At 32.5% G+C, this 20,118-nt stretch overlaps 2 protein-coding genes across 2 annotated transcripts; one reads left to right on the top strand and one right to left on the bottom strand.

Annotated features, from left to right (window-relative positions):
• Positions 1-1,193: 1,193 nt before the first annotated feature.
• Positions 1,194-15,466, top strand: LOC106769297 (actin-related protein 2/3 complex subunit 2A). The gene is made up of 10 exons (XM_014654854.2): positions 1,194-1,444; positions 4,989-5,055; positions 5,215-5,422; positions 8,096-8,265; positions 13,360-13,437; positions 13,606-13,738; positions 13,822-13,913; positions 14,467-14,523; positions 14,906-14,977; positions 15,078-15,466. Exons 1-10 carry the CDS (start codon positions 1,383-1,385, stop codon positions 15,111-15,113), a joined length of 975 nt encoding a protein of 324 aa, XP_014510340.1. The 5' UTR covers positions 1,194-1,382; the 3' UTR covers positions 15,114-15,466.
• A 2,050-nt stretch (positions 15,467-17,516) lies between these two features.
• On the bottom strand, positions 17,517-19,465 carry LOC106767628. Its single transcript, XM_014652556.2, has 4 exons — positions 19,029-19,465; positions 18,014-18,443; positions 17,831-17,908; positions 17,517-17,726 (listed from the first exon to the last, which is right to left on the bottom strand). The coding sequence occupies exons 1-4, from the start codon at positions 19,301-19,303 to the stop codon at positions 17,673-17,675; spliced, it is 837 nt and encodes a 278-aa protein (XP_014508042.1). The 5' UTR covers positions 19,304-19,465; the 3' UTR covers positions 17,517-17,672.
• Positions 19,466-20,118: the final 653 nt, after the last annotated feature.

The following is a 20,118-nucleotide window of genomic DNA, read 5'->3' as shown; positions in this document are numbered from 1 at the left end:
AATGGTGACCCAAAGAGTTTGGTAACATGTATAAGGATTGTTTGCTTCACTTCAATGATAGTCATGTATCAACAATGGTGACCCAAAGAGTTTGGGAACTAATGTATGTTTAAGACTAGTTTTCTTCTTTGAAAAAGTCTCTTAAATAGGGATAAAAAAAGGTCCAACTCCTAGAATCCTCTCTTAACTGAGTTACGGTCAAGATTAAGGTGAATTTAACCCATCATAAAACTTTAATTAACTTTTAAAAATTATATCATTTATATAAACATATAAAATTACATATTTTATTAATTTTAATATATTTAAATTAATATTTTTATATCATAATCATATATAACAATGTTAGTATATAAAATAAAGCTTCATATATATTTCTCATATATCACCATACAATCATGTCAAATATTCAATGATTTTATCAATTGATAACTTTTGTAAAAAAAAAAAAAAACTTGTGTTATTACTTCTAACATATTTTCTAATAAAATGTCTTTATAAAAAAAAATATTCACGTTAAATAGATAAAATAATTTTTCTCTATCTCAATTAAGTTTTAATTACTTTAAAATCAAATAGACATTTTAAAAGATATAAATGACTTGCTTAATTAATAAGAAGTGATTTTTTTTATATTGTTATAAATAATTTATTTTTTATATATTATGTATTTTTTATAACATTTAAATAGTTTTTTAATTTTCTTTAATCCTATAAAGAAGAAAATCAAGATGGTTAGAAATTTAAGCATAAAGATAGAAATTTCATGTTAAAACATAATATAAAAAAAATCAATAAAATTATATTTTAAAATTTTGAAGATAACATTTTATATTATTTTTTTATTAATTTTTTTTATGTATGATGGTAAATCATATACTTTGAAAGTAAATCAATCAACATAAAGAATAATTGATATATATATATATATATATATATATATATATATATATAATGTATAAAATAAAATTTGGTTAACATTAAATGGGAGCGCATATAAAATTAAATTATATTAAGTTAACATTAATTTCTTTTGAAATATATTTTTCATCTATTTTGGTTTCAAAATGATAATGAATGGTTAACTAAAATTTTTTCTTTACTTTGAAGTATTTTTCAATGTATTTATATATGAATATAAGCAGTGATAGTCTAATAAGTTGAAGTTAGAATTTAAAAATATTTAACTAGCACAATAGAAAAGGTAGTAACTAATATAGGGCATGGCAGCATGAGAGCACAATTGAATCACCGAATCAATCATCGTCGTCATCAATCACATCACGACGCATGATTTTGGTTCTGCTCTGCTCCAAAACTGAATCCCAATCACGAAGAAAAGAATCCCTCGCTTGGATCTTGCAACACCGCGAGAGGGATCCATGATACTCCTGCAGTCTCATTCAAGATTCCTGCTCCAGACCTTGTTGAATCGGGCCCAAAAGTACGTTCTTTCTCCTTCTCTTCGCTTACACTTGCTGGGTTAAACATGCTCCTTTCTTTTCTATAGCCACAAATCATTTTAGAGTCTGATACATAGAGGTTAAGGGCGCGGGGGATGAATATTTACATAAACATAGACGGCTTCCTTATAGGGAAGCACTTCATGTTCGCGGAGTCTCAGTAATAAGTGATTGCGGGTTTTGTTTTTCTTATATGTGTAAGCATTCATCAATGTTTAAGCTTTGTGCAAAAAAGTGTGCTTCTCACAGCCTAATCTTGCGGGCCGTTGTTTCAAGTTGAAGTTGAATTTCATCATAGAAAGGTTGAGTGGTTCAAGGCATGTTGGACATATCACTGATATATTCATGAATTGTGACCCTTCACCCAATGGTTAATGCTTTCTGGCGAGTTGAAAATCGATATCTTTGAATTGATGATGCCTATTACTGTAAATGCACCCTTTTCTTCTGGATATTTGGTTTATTAGGTTAAGGTTTTTGGTTGGGTTTTTTAGCTTCATAACAAGTGTGCATGAGGTACGTTATCTTGTCAGTTTTCTGTTGTATTAGTAAATACTATTTGTATTATCTTATAATTTGCCGGATAACTGTTAAGCGTAAGATTGAAGGTAATCCAATCTATTTTGTTTAAACTTTGGAGTATGGAATGTGTCTTGTGTTGATGGAGTTTTAGTCTGTGCTACTTAGGAACATTCTTTTCCTTTTTCTGATTTCTATTTAGTTTGCTATTTTTTTGAAGTCTGGAAAGATTCTGCTGGGTCGTGTTCCTCTTTGACTTGAAAACATGTGGTAGCAATTTCACTCTTTAGCTAACCAGATATATTAACCAGGGTGATATTTCTGGGTGATGGATGGGAATGTTAGTGGCTTTGGATCGCCTATTGAGGGCGGATGGTATAGTAAATGAGAAGCTGACCAAGTGAGCTATTTTTCTAATGTTTTTGAAGGGATTCTATATGTGAGAGAGATTAATTAATGAACAAATTCTTGAATAAGGAGGGTTAGAAGGGTGATTGAAATCCTGGTTTCTTTTATAGTTTTGCCATTGGAAGAAGAACGCCGAGTTTCATCAATGAGTTGGGGTTAGATAGCAGGAGAGTTGTGCGAGAAGTGGAATCTAAGTTTAGTTTCTTGAGTATCACTAACTTCTATGAACTTTTCTACCTAGAAGCAATGCCTTCTATAAAATTACGTTCCCTACCTAGAAATGAGAATGTTAAGATGGGTCTGTTTCCACACTGGAAAGGATAGGATAAGAAATGATGTCTTCAAGGGGATATTGGTGTGGTGAAGTTGACATGAAATTGGTCAGGATGATTTGGATTTTATGTAGACATACAAGGAAGACTGCTTAAGTGCTTTGTAGAATTGGTTCAGAGTGAGAAAAAAAAGAAATAGGCCATAAAGAAAAATCTCCCTTCGAGTTTTGACCCTCTACCACTCTCTTACTACTCTCTTATTTCTCGTAGTGTACACCTTACTGATCAGGTCCAAGGCATCAATCTTGGGGTGGAGATTTGAAGGAACACCAAAATGAATCGGGCAGACTCAGAATGTAATTGCAGCAAATACCAAATATGATCTGAGGTTTGGAGAGAAGCAATATACCTACTTTTGAGAATAAGAATGGCTAATATAGGACTTACTTTAAAAGTTTGAGGGTGTACACCCTCAACAAAACAGGTGTAATTGTGCAGTTGAATACTTAACAAGTAAGGAAATTTGAGTGGATGAGAGGGAAACAAAGCTTAGCGAGATTTTTTTTCCCTTTTCAATAAATATAGTACTCATGATTAATTAGATGACGCATCACAGCAATGTCAACCATCCAAAAAATTTCTTTGGAAATTTCATATGGCACAAAAGAGCTTTGGTGTTTTTATGTTGTATCTATTTTTCTTTTGATGAAGGCTACGATGGGAGTATAACATGTCTCCCACCATAAGCCTTTAATACCCATCCTGTTATCTCATTTAAAGGTTAGTGGTTGTGATATTTTCATTTATTTATTTATTTATTTTACTTTTTTCTTTTTGTCCCTACCATTCCTATTATATCTCTTTCTTTTTTCTCTTGCTTCTCCTGTATTTCTTCTAAAATCCCATCTGATGCTTGACCTTTCATGCCACAATAAGCTTCATTAGCAGCATAAGCTTCCATTACTTTATGATTACTTTGCACATTTGTCTTGATAAAAGGTCCTGACAGAAACCAACTTGCACAATGAAAGTGCAAGCTTTGTGGATGTGAGCTTGTTGTATCTCCAACTCTAACAATTCAAAACCATCGATAGATGCATTGAGATTGACACCTTTTGGAAGGTTTGCCATCGTGGGGCGAAACCTGTGTAATAGAGCAAACACAAGGGAACAGTGCGTTTTGTAAGTTGTGAGTGTTGGAATGTCACTCATTGTCCACATCCACCATGAGGCTGTGACAGTGGTGGAAAGTGACATTGTAGAGGTTGTGGGTGCCATTGGCATGCTGTTTTGGTTGAGAAGAAGAGGGAAAGGGGCTGTGGGGAAAGAGGAGAAGAAGTGGGGAAGAAAGAGAAGATTAAAAAGGGGTAACAGGATATAGGGGAGAAAAAGGAGTATAGGAAAATAAAAGAAAATCACCACCATTGATTTCTGAATGAGATAAGCCGATGAGATTAAAATATTTTCTCTTGGTGGGAGGCATGCTGGACTCACCGTATTAATTGTTTTTCCTTTTAGTAATCTCATATTGTTAATGGATACAAATACGTAAAGACTAGTTAGACTACCTTGCTAAGACAAGAAAGTGGAGAATGGAGAATGAAATCCTTTATTGTTATTTCTTTTGTAAAATTGAAATAACAGATTTAAATTGTGTTGGAATTTCAGCACAAAAGGTAGGAAAGATTGAACATTGTTTTAAAAAAACTGAATATGGGAATGATATGTTAAAAATGGTTCTAGTAAGAATTAATTTTGTCTGTATGGTAAAGTGGAATAACTTTTTTATGCCTAGAACCAATTTTACTCTTCAAACAATGAAATGATGTCACTTTTCTCAAAATTAATTCCACTAAATGAAAACTTGATTCTTTTTCACTGCAAAAATTGACTTAGTCAAAACACACTTGATTACTGTGGTCTGGGCACTTTGTTGCTGAAAATTTGATTCCTCCTTCTAGCATATAGGCTTGGATTTAAGGAGATCCATAGGGACTGTGGTTCAGAAAATTCCATGTAATGAAGTGTAGCTACTTCCCTTCTTCAACGTAAAAAAACTAGATGGTAATTGACAAAGCTTTTTAACATTTTCTATTGTTACATTTATGTGGAGTGTGTAATTGTTGACTTCGTTTTCATCTAATTATACAAATTATGGGAATATAATATATACTTTCAGCTAAAGAGACCACAATTGAACTGCAGTTCTTGCAGCTAGGTCTATTGTTTCCCTTCCTCATGCTAATTCGCAATTAACAAATTATTTTGAAATGTGAACTTCAATTTTAACGATATACACAGTTTTAATGTTGATCACTTTTTTCAGTCTTGAAAAAGGAGTTGAACTTGATCACCACTGGGTCGAGTTTGATGATGTTCGATATCATATTCAGGTAACATTTTTTATGGAGACAATTGTCAGGAAAATACATCGATTATTACTTTTGATTCTTTAACATGTATGGTTAAATTTATCCCTAGACAGTTTTTATTAAATTTAAGTAGTTTTGACAGTTTTAGGTTGCACATTAACCAAGCAATTGTGGTTGTAGGTGTCAATGAAGAATCCTCATCTTTTGCTGCTATCGGTTTCACTGCCTACTCCTTCTTCAGAAACTATTTTTGTCCGTGGGCTTCCTTTTGGAGCCATTGAAGCAATAAAAGCTGCATATGGTAATCTTGTGCAAATTCTTGATCCTCCAAGGGATGGCTTTAACCTCACATTAAAAATAAATCTGTCAAAGCTTCCAGCAAATCAAGGTATGAAGAGTTTCTGTATAAAACTGTCACCTCAACTTTCTATCCTCCTTTCTAGGAGGAGTCTTTCCTCATAAGCTGAATTTGTAAAGCTACTGTTTTTCTATACATTAGAACAATTGACAAGTGTCAAATTTTCATTGGTCTAGTATGTTATTTTGACTCTGTCAACTTCAGAAATTTACCTACCTTAATTATATATTTGTGTGTGTGTGTATTTGTATATATTAATTAGTGTATAATTGAACCACTTAGTTGTTTTATTTTAAAAGTTGGATGTGGGCAGTTGTCTGAATGAATAGGGTTATTTAGTTCATATGGGATATTGTCATGTATCATATATGCTTTGGGTTATCTATATTCTAAATATTTATGTTTCTCGTTTTGGTTCGTCTTGTTAACTACAACAAAGGGAGAGACATTGAACTGAAACTGTGTGTTTTTGAGATAGCATAGATGCTTTTTATTTTTTTTATTTTTTTTTATATTGAGGAAAATGAATCACTTGAAAGGATTAATCTGAAGGAAATTATATTCTTATTCAATTGATTGATTTGAAACAATATATCAACCTCTATATATGGAGATCTCTAACCCTAAAGTAATGATGACAAAGAGATCTCTAGAATCTTCTAACAGTATCTAACAACTTCTAGTAGTACACTTAATGTCCTACTAACTACACTCTCCCTCAAGTTGGTGATTAGATATCTATAATTCCTAGCTTGCATGTAAGATCATTAAATCACTCAGTGGCCTCTTGAACAATAATCTCCTTCGTGGACATGTCTTCAGATATTGAAGGATTCTTTTCCTAACTTGTAAATGTCTCTCCCTTAGATCATGCATGAATTGACTAGCTACATCCACAATATAGGCTATATCAAGTCCGGTGTGAGCAAGTAAACGAGCTTCCCAACAAGTCTTTGATATGGGCCATTGTTCACATTAGAATTGCCTTCATCACTCCCAATTATATGGTTTTGTTCTATAGGAGCTCTAGTGGCCTTGCAATCAATCTTACTTGTTTCTTTGAGAAGATAAAAAAAATACTTTTTTTGGCAGATGAAGATGCCTTTCTTTGAGTAACCTACTTCTATCCCAAGGAAGTACTTCATTTTTCCTAGATCCTTCACTTCAAGCTGAGCAACAAGTTTTTCTTTCAAGATTTGTTTCTCATGTTCGTCCTTTCCTGCAACAATAATCTCATCAACATAGACCAAAAGTAGTGTAAATTTACCTTCTAGGAAATGGTTGATTAATAGGGTATGCTCAACTTGACTCTATTGATATCCCATGGAGATCATAACTTGAGTGAGTTTACCAAATCAAGCTGCTTGAGTCCTTACAAGGCTTTCTTCAAGATGTACACTTTATTTCCTTCTTCAATAGACCTTTAACCTAGAGGAAGTTTCAAGTATAAATGTCCATGCAAGAAAGCATTTTTTATATCAAATTGTTTAGATTCCCAATCAAAATAAGCTGCCAATGAAATAATGATTCTAATAGTATTCATCTTTGCCAATGGAGCAAATGTTTTCTCATAATCAACACCATAAGATTAAGTATTCTTTTAATCTAACTTAACTTCAAAATTAATTTGTAGGATGAGGTTTGCCTCTATCTATACAATGTTGTTGATCTCCTGCCACCGTTGCCATGGCGTCTTTCTACTGAAGCCACCTCTAGTTCCATTACAAGTCCTCTATTATTTATTTATTTATATATTTTTTTTCAATTTCCTCTTCATTTAGTGCTATCGCCCTCCCTAACTTCTCTTTTTCTTTTTCTACTCAAGAATATTCTCTAAATATCTTAAACATTTGATCATTTTTTCCCACAGCCCTAATGCTAATCAAATGAGGCAATCCAAGAACATCGGACATATAATTAGAAATTTAGAACATTTATCTTATATTTTGATATTATTTTAAGTTTGGAACTTAAATTTGGTGCTATTTTGATTTGATTTTATTGTTATTTAAATTTCTAGACATTATATTTATTATTATTTATATGGTTGTCTTTCATTGTTTTAGCATTGCAATTATATTTCTACATTTTTTATTTATCTATATGCATATATTGTACTTTTTTTTTCCGCTATGCTTTCGCAATAACCCATCATGGCTTCTGATATTGTTTCATAGAGGATTTTTGGGGTTGCTGATATTTTCTATTATTTGGTATCGATAACATTAATTGAGAGAGATAGAAACAAGAATATAGGATAGGATGAATTTGTTGTGTAATGTACACTCTTGAGTATTCTTATTTATGACAAAGAAGAGGTATAGTAATAAGGAATAAATCAATATTACTTATGAGAAATATTTTCTAAGATATCTCTTTATTAATGTAATCAAGCCACATCATATTTCCTTATATAATGTAACGAAATCATATTTATAACAGTTTGGGCTTTGGTGCTTATTAGAAGTAATTATAATAATGCTCATGTTGTAGTTTCCGAGGCTACATGAGTGCTTTTCTCCCCAAATGTATGGTGATTGTTCAGAATTCGTTAATCATCACTTAATGAAATTGGTCAGCTTATACAAATTTTCCTGTTATATTAACAAAGATAATTCTGGTTTAATGAAGAGAAAAAGGAATTTTGATCAAATTATTTGGTTGTTGATGTTCTCTTACAACATTGTCGTTGAACTTGTGCAGATCAAAAACATGCTTTTATGGTAAAAGTTGCATCAATAAGAGAGGTCGTCCTTGGTGCACCACTGAGAGTAGTTTTAGAACATCTTGCTGCAAGGACTGTTGCACCGGACCTGGATCCACTGGTTGCCCTTGTTCATCGGCCTAATGAGTCTTTCTTTCTTTTTCCTCAGGTGTGATAATAGCGGCAACTTTCTGCTACTAGCTTGTTGGTTCTTGGAATATTTCATTTTCACTTTTCTTCCTACATTAAGAACTAGTTCCATAACCATGCTATATCTAGGATTAACTTCTTTTAGGCATAAATGTTGTTTCCTCAACATTCTTGGCAAGCCTATATGCATGCTATGTGTGCTTAGAAGGAAAAAAGTACATACTAAGGAAAAAGTGAGCTTGTTACTGAAAGCACTGCTTTCAATACCGGATAGCACTGTATACTGAAAAATACATTCCTTGAATTACATTTGGTAAACGGCAGGTTTAAATATTGAAATATTTACACCAATTACGATCCTAATAAAGGAAAGAAAAATCATATCAGATCCTAGAAAGGATAAGATCTTATTTGGGAAAACCCAAGCCTCACATTGACTGGAAACAACGTCTGAATAGTGTATATAAGTGGGGGATGACTCTCACCTCACAAGCCAGAGTTATGGATTTAAGTTAAACTTGAACCTAATTTTTAAGATGGTATCAAAACTGTTGAAATAAATAGTCTTAGATATAATTGTGGTAAAGTTGTTGTGTGCTTTGTGGTGTACCTAATTGTTAGATATATCTTTTCAAATTCTCTATTCTTCCCTCTTATACATTGTATATGATGTATACAAATTTATTATAAATATGAGATCCTAAGAGAGGGAAATTTTCTTCCTCTCAAATTCATTCTAATTCCTTTATATTTTCTCAAGTTGGTATCAGAATGAGTCGATCTCGCTTTGCCTGTCTCTGTCCAACAAAGGAATTGTCATCTGGTCACTCTATGCGGCTTCCGTTGGCATAATTAGTCTTCTGCCACCAAAGTTTCATTCTTCGACATTTAGGTCTGATGTGTAACCAAGTCCCAAGGGTTTAGCATCTAAATCCTGTCCAATGTGGCATCATGTGCTGTCCATTATTGCCGCTGCCCTAGGCACACGTGTCTCATGCTCTGCCTTCTAGTGGTCAGAATCTTTTAAGATCCACACTGTTTGACTTGCTGGAGCACCGTGAGCCCTTTTTTGCCCTTTTGTTCTTAGTTCCAGGACCATTTGGTGAGGCTTTTAGTGTTGATCACGATTTCTCTCACTTGAAGCCCTTGGTTTCTCTCTCTTGAAAGCCTAGGTTTCCTTTTGTTCTTCTTTTTTGGATTTATGGATTGTGTCCCTGCCTTTACCTTGTTCAACATGTTTTCAGGGACTATCTCCTCTTTTTCCAAAACTCCTTGCATGACTTTTGAAATTTAAATGGAAAAAACTATCTATCTTGGTATTCTTTAGTTGAGTTGGCCAAGGTTTCCATGATCATTTAGAAGATGGGAGTTTTGTACCTCCAAATCAAATTCAACCGTGGAAGAAAACTTATTTCAGCATTTTGCTCTACTTTGGCAATTAGTAGAGCCCAACATTTTTGGCACTAAGGTCATTCAAATCATGTAATTCCTTTTGGAAAAAGACCCGTAATATTTTTGTAAATGATTTCCAAAGCCTGTACAATTCGGCTAATCAATTGGCCTCTCTTAAGTAGTCTAATAATGACATAATGTCTTTTATTGGTGAAGTTCAATCGATGGTTGAGGAATTAAGATGTTCTTAGAAGTTGACTCATTAGATGGGATAAAAAAATTGACAAATAAAATTTTAACTAGTCAAGAAGTTCCTTCTATGGAAAACTTGATAACATGACTCATGCGTGTTCCAACTCTTAAGAATATGAATATTCAAGAATTTACAGATTATTCTGTAATGATTTCTGCTCATGGAAAAGGAAGTGGTGGCACTAGAGGAGGCATGGTGATAGAGGATGTTCTTAATGCATATATTGTAAACAAATGGGCCACATCCAAGAGCATTGGTACTCTTGACATGGCTTTCCTTACAAGACAACCAATATTTCCAAATCTAAAGGTTTTGAACCAAAATTCTCTAATGAAGAATACCATGAATATTTGAGGTTGAAATCCAACAATAGCGTAGCCCAATCATCTAATACTCCTAGTTTGTCAACAACTTGGATTTATCTGGTGAAAGATCGTCATGAAATCAAAAATCAGTTTGGAAAGGTAATCAAAATCTTACAAAAACCATAGTGCTAAATAATATTTTTCCTTTAATTCATCTAAACTCTTAGCTCACATGGAATTTTGCATCGGTCTACTTGTCCTCATACACGTAGTTGACACGACTAGCATCTTATTGCTTGGTGCAAATATGCCTGTTCATTATTGGGGTGATGCTATCCTGACTACCTGTTTTCTCAATAACATAATACGTTCTTCTTCACTTGAAAATAAAGTTCCTTATTCCATTCTATTTCCAAAAGATCCCCTCTTTCATATCTCTCCACGTGTTTTTGTGTATGTTTTATTGTCATTTTCCCCAAGGATGTATCTGTCTCATGGTGTATGTGGTTGATATTGTTATCACAGGTAGTGTAAACTTCCATTTGTCCATATCTCGAGAAAAAGTATTTCTTGTTTTTCATTNCCATTGACATAAGAATGAATACTACAATTTACATTTTGAATAGGCATGAATCTAACATCTATATCATAACCTCCCTCTTGAAAGTTTTTTAGTGTTTTTATCCGATACCCACGATTTCTCTCAATTTTTAATTCAATACAAAAATTAACAGGTTCTGTTACGTTGGCTATATGTTGTCTATTTTCAACAATCTCCACCGAGGGTGGTAAAATGATGTCTTGAGTGGTTATATATCTAGGACCTTTGAAAGAAATCAATGTGTCTTGTGTTCCATACATATTACTTTTCAATACAATTTCTTTCAAATTCATGAAAATTTCATGTACTAATTCTTCAATACCTATTATGGTAGAACATTCATGTGGTATTTTCTCTTATTTTATATGTGCTATACATGTTCCCTCTATTTCTTCGAGTAAAATTCTTCGGATTGCAATGCCTATTGTATTAACTTGACTTTTCATAAGAAGGGTATTGTACAACTAAAACAATATCATGGTTTGGTCATATCTCAAAGAAAGTATGCTCTTGACATTCTAGAAGAAACATGGTGATAAATACTAAGCTTATGGACACACCTATGATCCAAGTGTCAAACTCGTTCCTAACCAAGGATGACTATATTTTGATCCTTGGCAATGCAAAAGGTTAGTTAGTAATCTAAAGTACCTCAGTATCACTTGCTTTGAGATCAACTTTGTAGTGGTTGTAGTAAATCAATATTTAAGCTCTACTTGTCAAGACTATTAGGATGAAACCATACAAATCCTAAGAAGGCTCCTTGAAAAGGCCTTATTTATGGATATAAGGGAAATACTCAATTGATGGATATTTTGATGCATACTAGGCAGGGTTACCAAATGATAGGCATTCCGCTTCAAGGTGTGGTTTTCTTGTTGGAGTAAATTTAATATCATGGAAAAGTAAAAAATAGAGTATTGTGGTAAGATCAAGTGCAAAAGCATAATATAGGGCAATAACATTAGTCACTTGTGAGCTCATATGGGTTAAACAACTCCTCTAAGAGCTTAAATTTGATGGAAGTACCCAAATGCAGCTTGTATTTGACAACAAAACAGCATTACATATCGTCTATAATCTTGTTTTTCATGAGAGGAGCAAACATATTGAATTGGATTGTCATTTCATTAGAGAAAGACTAGAGTTTGGAGACATCACCACTAGTTTTGTCAACAGTAATGATAAACTGACTTGACATATTTGTCAAGTCTCTAAGAGGACCGAAGATCGATTATATTTGTACCAAGCTAGACACATTCAACTTCTATGGTTCGGCTTGAGGGGGGAGGTGTTATAATTATAAAAATAAGGAGCTGATTCTATGTAATCAAAGAATATCTAGATTACAAATGTTATATCAGGAACACTTTTATTTATTCCCATATCATATCTTTGTTATTCAAACATATTAAATTTTCTCTATTGTATTAATTCCTTTTTCTCAATATAAATGCTGTCTTAGAAAGGTCAACTTCATGTTTTTCTCTCACTTAGAGTTTAACACTCTTGAATCATCCTAAGAACCAACTTTAGGAATAGCAAAATAAGCAACCAATGACCAAACTTTATTTCTAGCAATCTGGTTCATTAGGTGACCCATTTAAATTTAAATCATTACAAAATATCATTTTTCCTATGAATCTTGAAATCTAGAATCAAGTTATGATTTTTCAAACATAACAAGCATTAAGAGTATAAATAAATCACTAACAAAGATGAGTGGAGAAAATCTTGTGTGTGTGTGTGTATAAATACATTAGAGTTTTGGTTTGATTAAATTTAATCGCAACAAAAAGTAGATTAATTATTCATGGTGAGTAACCAATCAAGATTACAAATCATAGAAGGGAGAATAAAAGAGTCTCCGATGGGTGCGTCCCAACCTCTAAAGAGTCTTCTTCTGCCTCTTTGTATCTCTCAGTGCTTGGCTTCCATGCCCATGAATGCTATTTATGTGTTACTGGTACAATATAGGGGGACTTGACAAGTTTTATAATTTCACTAAGAGGATTGTAAATTGCTGAGTGAATCTTCAAAAGTCCATTTGCCGAAAATTTTCCTCCACAAGATTTGCTGAGTGAAATGACTTAGAGGTTTATGCTCCAAAGGAAACAATCTTCTCCACTTCATTTTTACTTGATTGAATTTGGATTCGCTAGCGCCTTTGCTACTTCAAGTTTCAGGGTCTCTGTGCTATGAATTCAAATGGTGATTAAGATTTGCTCAACGAATTTACAGTTGCACATATTCTTGAATTAATACCAACCTGGCTTGGCTTCTATCTGAATTAAAAATTAAAAGGGACCAAAATAGTAATAACTACATTCCTGAATTAAACTCAATTAATTACAAATGATGTAAAACAAAGTTTAGAAGTTACAAATTTCATTGAATTGCCATCAAATTATGACCATTAAAAGGGTAAAATAGGAAATAATAGTATTTTTTTTTGTGTTTTGTGCAAATATGCTATGGGAATAAAGCAAAAGATAAAATGAAAAAATAATTCTTTTAATTTGAAAATGGAAAAATCAGTTGATGAAACATTTTTTTTTTCAGGCTGACAAGGTGACTGTGGTGTATCCTATGAGATTCAACGATTCAATAGACATTGTTCTTGCAACTTCATTCCTGCAGGTATGGTTTCTTCGCTATCACACATCTAAGGTCATAGGGATTAATGAGAGCAGGGAGAGAGACACAGGTCTCTTTTTGTTGCATTTTGCAAACCATTCTTGTGTTGTGCTTTGCTACTCTTTTGGATGATTTGATGGTTTCAGTTTTCAAGATTTGTTTGTAATTTAGGAATTTGTGGAAGCCAGGCGTACAGCAGGACTTCATAATACCCCTCCTTGTTCGTGGTCTCTTACTCCTCCACTGGAAATAAAAGGAGTTCCTTCTGATGCATTATCTGCAAATGCAGGATTTGTAACATTTGGTTAGTGTCAGGATCCCAATGTATATGTGTGTGATTTTTTTTTTTCTCTTTCTAACGTCACTGCAATATGTTCGACTATGCAGTTATTTTCCCCCGTCATGTTGAAGGTCATAAATTGGATCGTACAGTATGGAATCTGTCTACTTTTCATGCCTACGTTAGCTATCATGTTAAGGTGTGGATTTCTTCAAACCAAATATTTCAGTTGCATAGATATGTATTCAGTATTGTTATGACAATGTACATGCTGATCTTAATTTGTTATCATGAAGATGTTACCATCTTTTGCCTGAACTATTATTGTTATGCATTATTTAGCTTGGGATTTAAACTATTATCTTTGTCACTTAAGGAATAATAGTTTGAAATGATAAGCAAATATTTTACTCTGAAATATTTAGCTATGAAGGATTTTGTTGGATCTTAAATAAAACCAAAAAATATTTTCTTGTTCTATAAAAATACTTTTGCACTTAATTTAACTTATTCAAAGTATAATTTTTATTTAGAAACAGAGGGACATTGGTGGAAAGTGTTGGAGAGAGTATATGGTTTAATATAGATTCGATCACTTCCATTGTAAGTGGGGGATTGTGGAAGAGTTAGAGAAGCTTAAGCTTACTATTATCTACTTGTCTGGCCAGTAATCTATTTTTTATTTTTTTTTTTTAACAAAACCTGCATAAATGATGTTGCATCCTGATCTACATTGTGCATATTTGTGACAGTGCTCGGAAGGATTTATGCATACACGTATGCGGCGTCGTGTTGAGTCCTTGATTCAGGTACCCTTACATTTTATTTACTTATTGAAATTAACTTTGTGATTACAAAAAATCTTTTAGTGCTTCAGTTTTGTTTGACATTGCAGTAAAATATGTTTGATACTGGGAATGTTCTCTGTTTTTTCATTGAAAAGCTTTTTATGATCAGGGAATGTTCTCTGTTTTTTCATATTTTGTTCTAACACCGGCTTCTGGTTGTTGCTAAGGAACGCACTTAATTTGGAAGATTTAACTGGCATCCTAGGGCCCAACTAAAATACCATACTCTATTTTATCCATTGAAAAATTTGTACAGTTGAAGTGAACTTCTGCTGCATTGGCATGTGTTAGTGGTCATTTTCCCTTAAATGATGTGTCGAGTTTCACTGCACTTGTTTTCCAGGCTCTGGATCGTGCCAAACCAGACGTTGAGAATTCAAAGAAAACTTCATTCAATAGATCGTTCAAACGGCTGGTTAGTTATCTACATTTTTTGTGATGGTTTTTAACTATATTTTCTTTTATTTGTGTTTTATAATTAAACTTGATGTCTGAAATTTTTTACTGGCTTATAGGGTCTTAAAGATTCAAGTACCAACTCAATTTCGTGAAGGAGAAGTTTGGTGAGGAAGATGTTTGGCTTCTGCCCTCAATTGGACTATACAATCACCAACCAAGGAATCAATTTTGCATGTTTGCAGAATGTTCCAGATGCTTACAACTCGAAGATTGATTCTCCTTCTGAACCCTTCACGCTCAGTATTCAAGGGCTTGCTGGTCTATTTCTGCACATTGCTCCAGGAGCTTGTAATTTATTCATGGAAAAGAATAGGATACAAATACAAGAGAAACGACCAAACAAATTAGTTATTAAAATGTATAATTGTTTATCATCTGAATGCGCTGTACTATATATCTGTATTTGGGGACACGCATCAAAATATCTTTCTTTTTGAGGCATTCATCAAATTTTCCTTTCACTGTAAAGTATCTATTATTTGTTGATACAAGTTTAAAGATGTTAATGAGTTGATCTGGATAAACTATTTTAACGTGTAAAGGGTTTTGAATAAGATCATGCATAATACACATAAGTCCCTCAATCTCTAGGAAATCTGTCAGTTTTCAGAACTATTTGCCGTAGTTGACTTGAGCTGAAAAGATTTGTCAAACGTCAAAAATAGTAGCACAATTAGTAATATTTACAAGCTAATTAAGACCATGAAATCAGCACCTTAAGCATATTTCGTGTTAACGAGTCATCTAAATTTGTTGTTCCCTCTTCAAATGTTTTCTTGATTATCCCGGCAAACTTGTTGCTACAAGTGAGAGATATAAAATGTTCACCACCACAAGATAGGATTATAAGTTTAGTGAAAATTAAAAAATCTATCTCTAATGCTTATAATCTCTTTTGAAATTGAGCATCCTAAAAATTACCTTTTCTTTTACACTTTGTGGTGTTAATGGTGGTTACATGATAGAGGATTATTCTTGAAATCAATACAAGAAGAATACAAAAATGGTAGTTTAAAGAATTTATGATAAGGTTAAAAAGTGACATATAAGAAGAACAAATCTCTTTAATGTTCATGATGATACAAGAAGTTGGAAACTCAGAATATGAATACCATATCTTATAATTCATTTCTTGAATAGTTGAGTCATTTTGAGTTATTGTAATTTTCTTTTAAAGTTTTGAAGTTCTTTGGGTGAACTTTTAATTACGGTTTTCTATATTGAAAATTTTGTTGGCTAAGTGAGTAGTCGATGAGTTCCTTTTGTTTTTTAAAAAACACAATTTTATTAAGCAAATCAATTCAACCACATTCTTACTTTTTTTCTACAAGCGATGATTTCGCCACGTGATTCTAACATTTAAGTCTATTTATATGTTTTTTTAAGAACAAATATAGTACATCTTTGATTGGTCAATTTATGAAATTAGTTCATCCAAGAAAGGATTCTCTTGATTTTTGTTATAAAACATTGATTTTTTTATTATCAAAGATTGAATTCTTTGTTACAAATTTTTATTTACTTATCAATTTATTATATTATAGTATTTATTTTATGCATTCCTATTTTATCTATTTAGTATTCTCTTATTAATCTTATATATTTTGCAGAAGATACCCAAATTCAGAAACAATCATAAATTTTACTATCAATGAAATTGTTTCAAGGATAAAAGCGTTAGTAAATGTAGAATCATGTGAGAATGATGAATCCATGAGAGAAGAAAATAGAAAAGCCATTATGCAGAATATACATGTGTGGTAGGATATGAGAAAAACAAGGCTAATAAAAAAAATAGTGTACAAGGAGACTTCTAATGATATTCAGATCTGACTTTTAAATAACACAAACTGAAAATGTATTTCAGATTACAAAATTTTAAAATGCATTATTTTTATTAAATTTATTCCAAATTGTATAATTTAAAACATTTTTAGATTACATAATTTAGAATATATTTTAAAAAATAATTAAATATGTTTTTAGTATTTAAGTTTTGACACGAAATTAAAATTTATTTATTTATGGGTCATGCATCCCACTCTCAAGATCATCTTTCAATAAGGGTACATAATGGGGGTGGAGGAAGAAAACATGTTGGTGAAGGAAGCAATATGCCCATTATATCTTCCTTGCTTTTGTAAATTTCTTGAACCACCTTTCATTCATTTTGAAATGGACTTTAATAATATATTTTTCACACTCAGAAATTGTCAATTTCCTCATATCCCCCATCAAATTTCTTCATGCACCTCACAATACAACAAAAATACTCAAATACCCTTTACCATGGCACCAGGTTAACTTTTAAATTTTTTGATTCAAACATATGTTCCTCAATACAACAAAATAATATTTAGCAAAAACGTTTTTTCATATCTATTGTCTTTTACGAAAATACTATCCCATCAAAATAATAATATATCAAATGATCAAAACAGTTTCTTAATATGTTAATTTGATAAAAAATAAAATAGTCTCAAAATTAAAGAATATAACGTAATTGTCGCATTTATTACATAAACTAAATCAAAATTTACCTTCCATGATTGTCACTAATTTACATATTCAAAAATAAAAATGGTCATTCAGAAAAAAAAAAAAAACAAAATTATGAACTTTCACTCTGCAATCTCATCATCCGCTATCTGCTAATCCGAGTCACTGTCCAAATTTTCCATTCCTTTCAAGCCTCTGCGTTTTTGCTGCACATCCAACATGATAAGATCAGATATATCCAACATGATAAGATCATATTTTTGATTCTTATGGTTGAAATTTCATAAACTAAAACAAAATTGTTGGATACCTTCTTTATGGACTTCTTCTCCCTAACCTCATATCTGCTCTTTGTCAGTTCTGATAGCCACATCCCAGGGAAACAACACTGTAAACCAATTTTTCATTTGTTCTCAAGTAAGGAAAAAGAAACCAATTATGTATATATATTTTGTTTCAGTTTTTTTCAAATTACAAGTGTTTCTTGGTATACCTGCAGAATCCTGTCAACATTCTTTGCTCTCTTCTTTGGTCTTTGAGGGATTTTTGTCCCCTTCATAGCAAGAAAGTCATCTTCTTTCTCCTTTCTTGAGAGAGCTATGTATATCCTTGGCCACTGAATCACCTCAACAGTGACCTTGTTTCCATTGGCAGCAAGGGATGAGGAAGCAGGAGTAGTGGCAACTACACCTTCCTGTTCAGATTGCACTGAGGCTGAATCTCCTTGACTATTATTCATTCTCTCAGAAAATGCACTTGGCTTTTGGAACTTTACCGATCCAGAAGAACCTACCCTTCTGCTACTTCTTTCCATGCCAGAAGAACATACTTTTGGTGCTGCAGATCTAGAGACAACTGGGTTACTCCCCTGACTGTTTCTTGAAGGTGACTCACTTCCACCCAAAGAGGGATCTTCCAAATTCCTGTCTCCAGACAGAAAAAAAAAAAAAAAAACTCTTTTTTACTTGACTATCTAGTTTGAAATTGAAGCAGCAGAAGTAATCAAGTTCTTCAACAAGTTTAGATCCACTGTAATGTAGATTCAGAAACCAAAACAAATTGGTTGAAGTTGAACACTGTTTTAAGAAAGTCACCTTCTTTGGAAAACAGTAGAAGCAAGGTGTTGTGTTAATAAGAAGAGGAATGACATAAAAAAAAAGCAGGAATTTTGCTTAGATATGAATGTTCAATGTCAGTACAAGATAAAAGGGAAACAAAGTACAGTCCAAGAAAGTTTCAAAGAATTAGGTCATTTTCGGAATGACAAAATGGGGAGAGGGAAATAGTCCATTTTGGCACTTTCACCAAGGTTGAGATCAGACAAGTTTGATCCAAACTCAAATGCCATTGAATCAAAACAAAAAAAAAACAGTGATACTAAGAAAGATAGATAGATAGATAAGTAGGCAGAAAGAAATGTGTGGTTTTACAAGACATGATTAATTATGACAGAAGGTAATATGTTGAACCTATTTAAGAATGTAAATATAGAATGAGAGTGATGATACCTAGGGCTGTGCTTTCTAGCTCTGCCGCTGGAAGCAGTAGAAGAAACAAGTGGTGGTGGCGGCGGCGGCATGGAGAAGTTGGGAGGAAGAGAGTGAGAGATTCTTCTGATGTTGGTGTGAACAGAAGATGATGAGTCTTCAATGGCAGCCCTGGAGAGCCTTGATCTCTTTCTGTGACCCCATTTCAGAAGCACATCACCACCACTTGGACTAGTGCTCGTGCTCATGCTGTGACTGCTCTCTGCTGTTGTCTGAACAGAATCAAAATGGGACATGTTGGTCTTGTTCTTCTGTTATATATATATATCTATGACCAGAAGATGATTATATGAATCTGAAACCTTTGTTTTCAAAACCACCTCACCAAGAAGATGCACAAGATGCTGCTGCTTCTGTTGCTATTGCTATTTCAACTTTCCATTTGTATTATTATTATTATTATTATTCTTGCATGTGATACCCACCATGTTCCCTTTTCTTCTATTTCCATCCCTTTGAGAGAAACATTTCAAAGAATAAAAAGTAAAAATCTGTATAAGAATAACATCATCTTTACTTAATCAATAATTTAGTCACACATTCAAGATCTTCATTTAGATGTAACTTAACAATTAATGGATTTTATTTATTTATTTTTCATGAAAAATGATTAAGAAATAGGAGAAAAAGAAAATGTGATAGAAAATATTATTGCATTGGAGTTCATGTATCTAGCTGCATTTGACAGCATGAAAAGGAAGAGAAAGGAAAAGAAGTTTAAATGTGATGTGAATATTAGAAGATTTAAGAGACTGATTGAAAAAAGAAGTGTGTTTGCAGCATAAAAATGCCTTTAAAAACATAACAGTTTATTATGTGTCAACATATTTATTTAAATTATTAATAAAAAAAATTAGTAAAATATGACCTATGTGTATTATATGTCTTATTATTTACTTTAAGAGTATACAAAATATGTTAATATATAAATAAATATTCGAAACATATATAAGGTAAGAATTTCATCTTTTAAGATATATAATACACAAAATTTGTTAAAAGAAAAAAAAAAACTTATAAGACTAACATGTCTTTATAAATTTATAATTTA

Source organism: Vigna radiata, chromosome 7 (assembly GCF_000741045.1).
Source record: "Vigna radiata var. radiata cultivar VC1973A chromosome 7, Vradiata_ver6, whole genome shotgun sequence".
NCBI lineage: Eukaryota > Viridiplantae > Streptophyta > Magnoliopsida > Fabales > Fabaceae > Vigna > Vigna radiata.
This window is presented reverse-complemented; position numbering and strand designations above follow the sequence as displayed.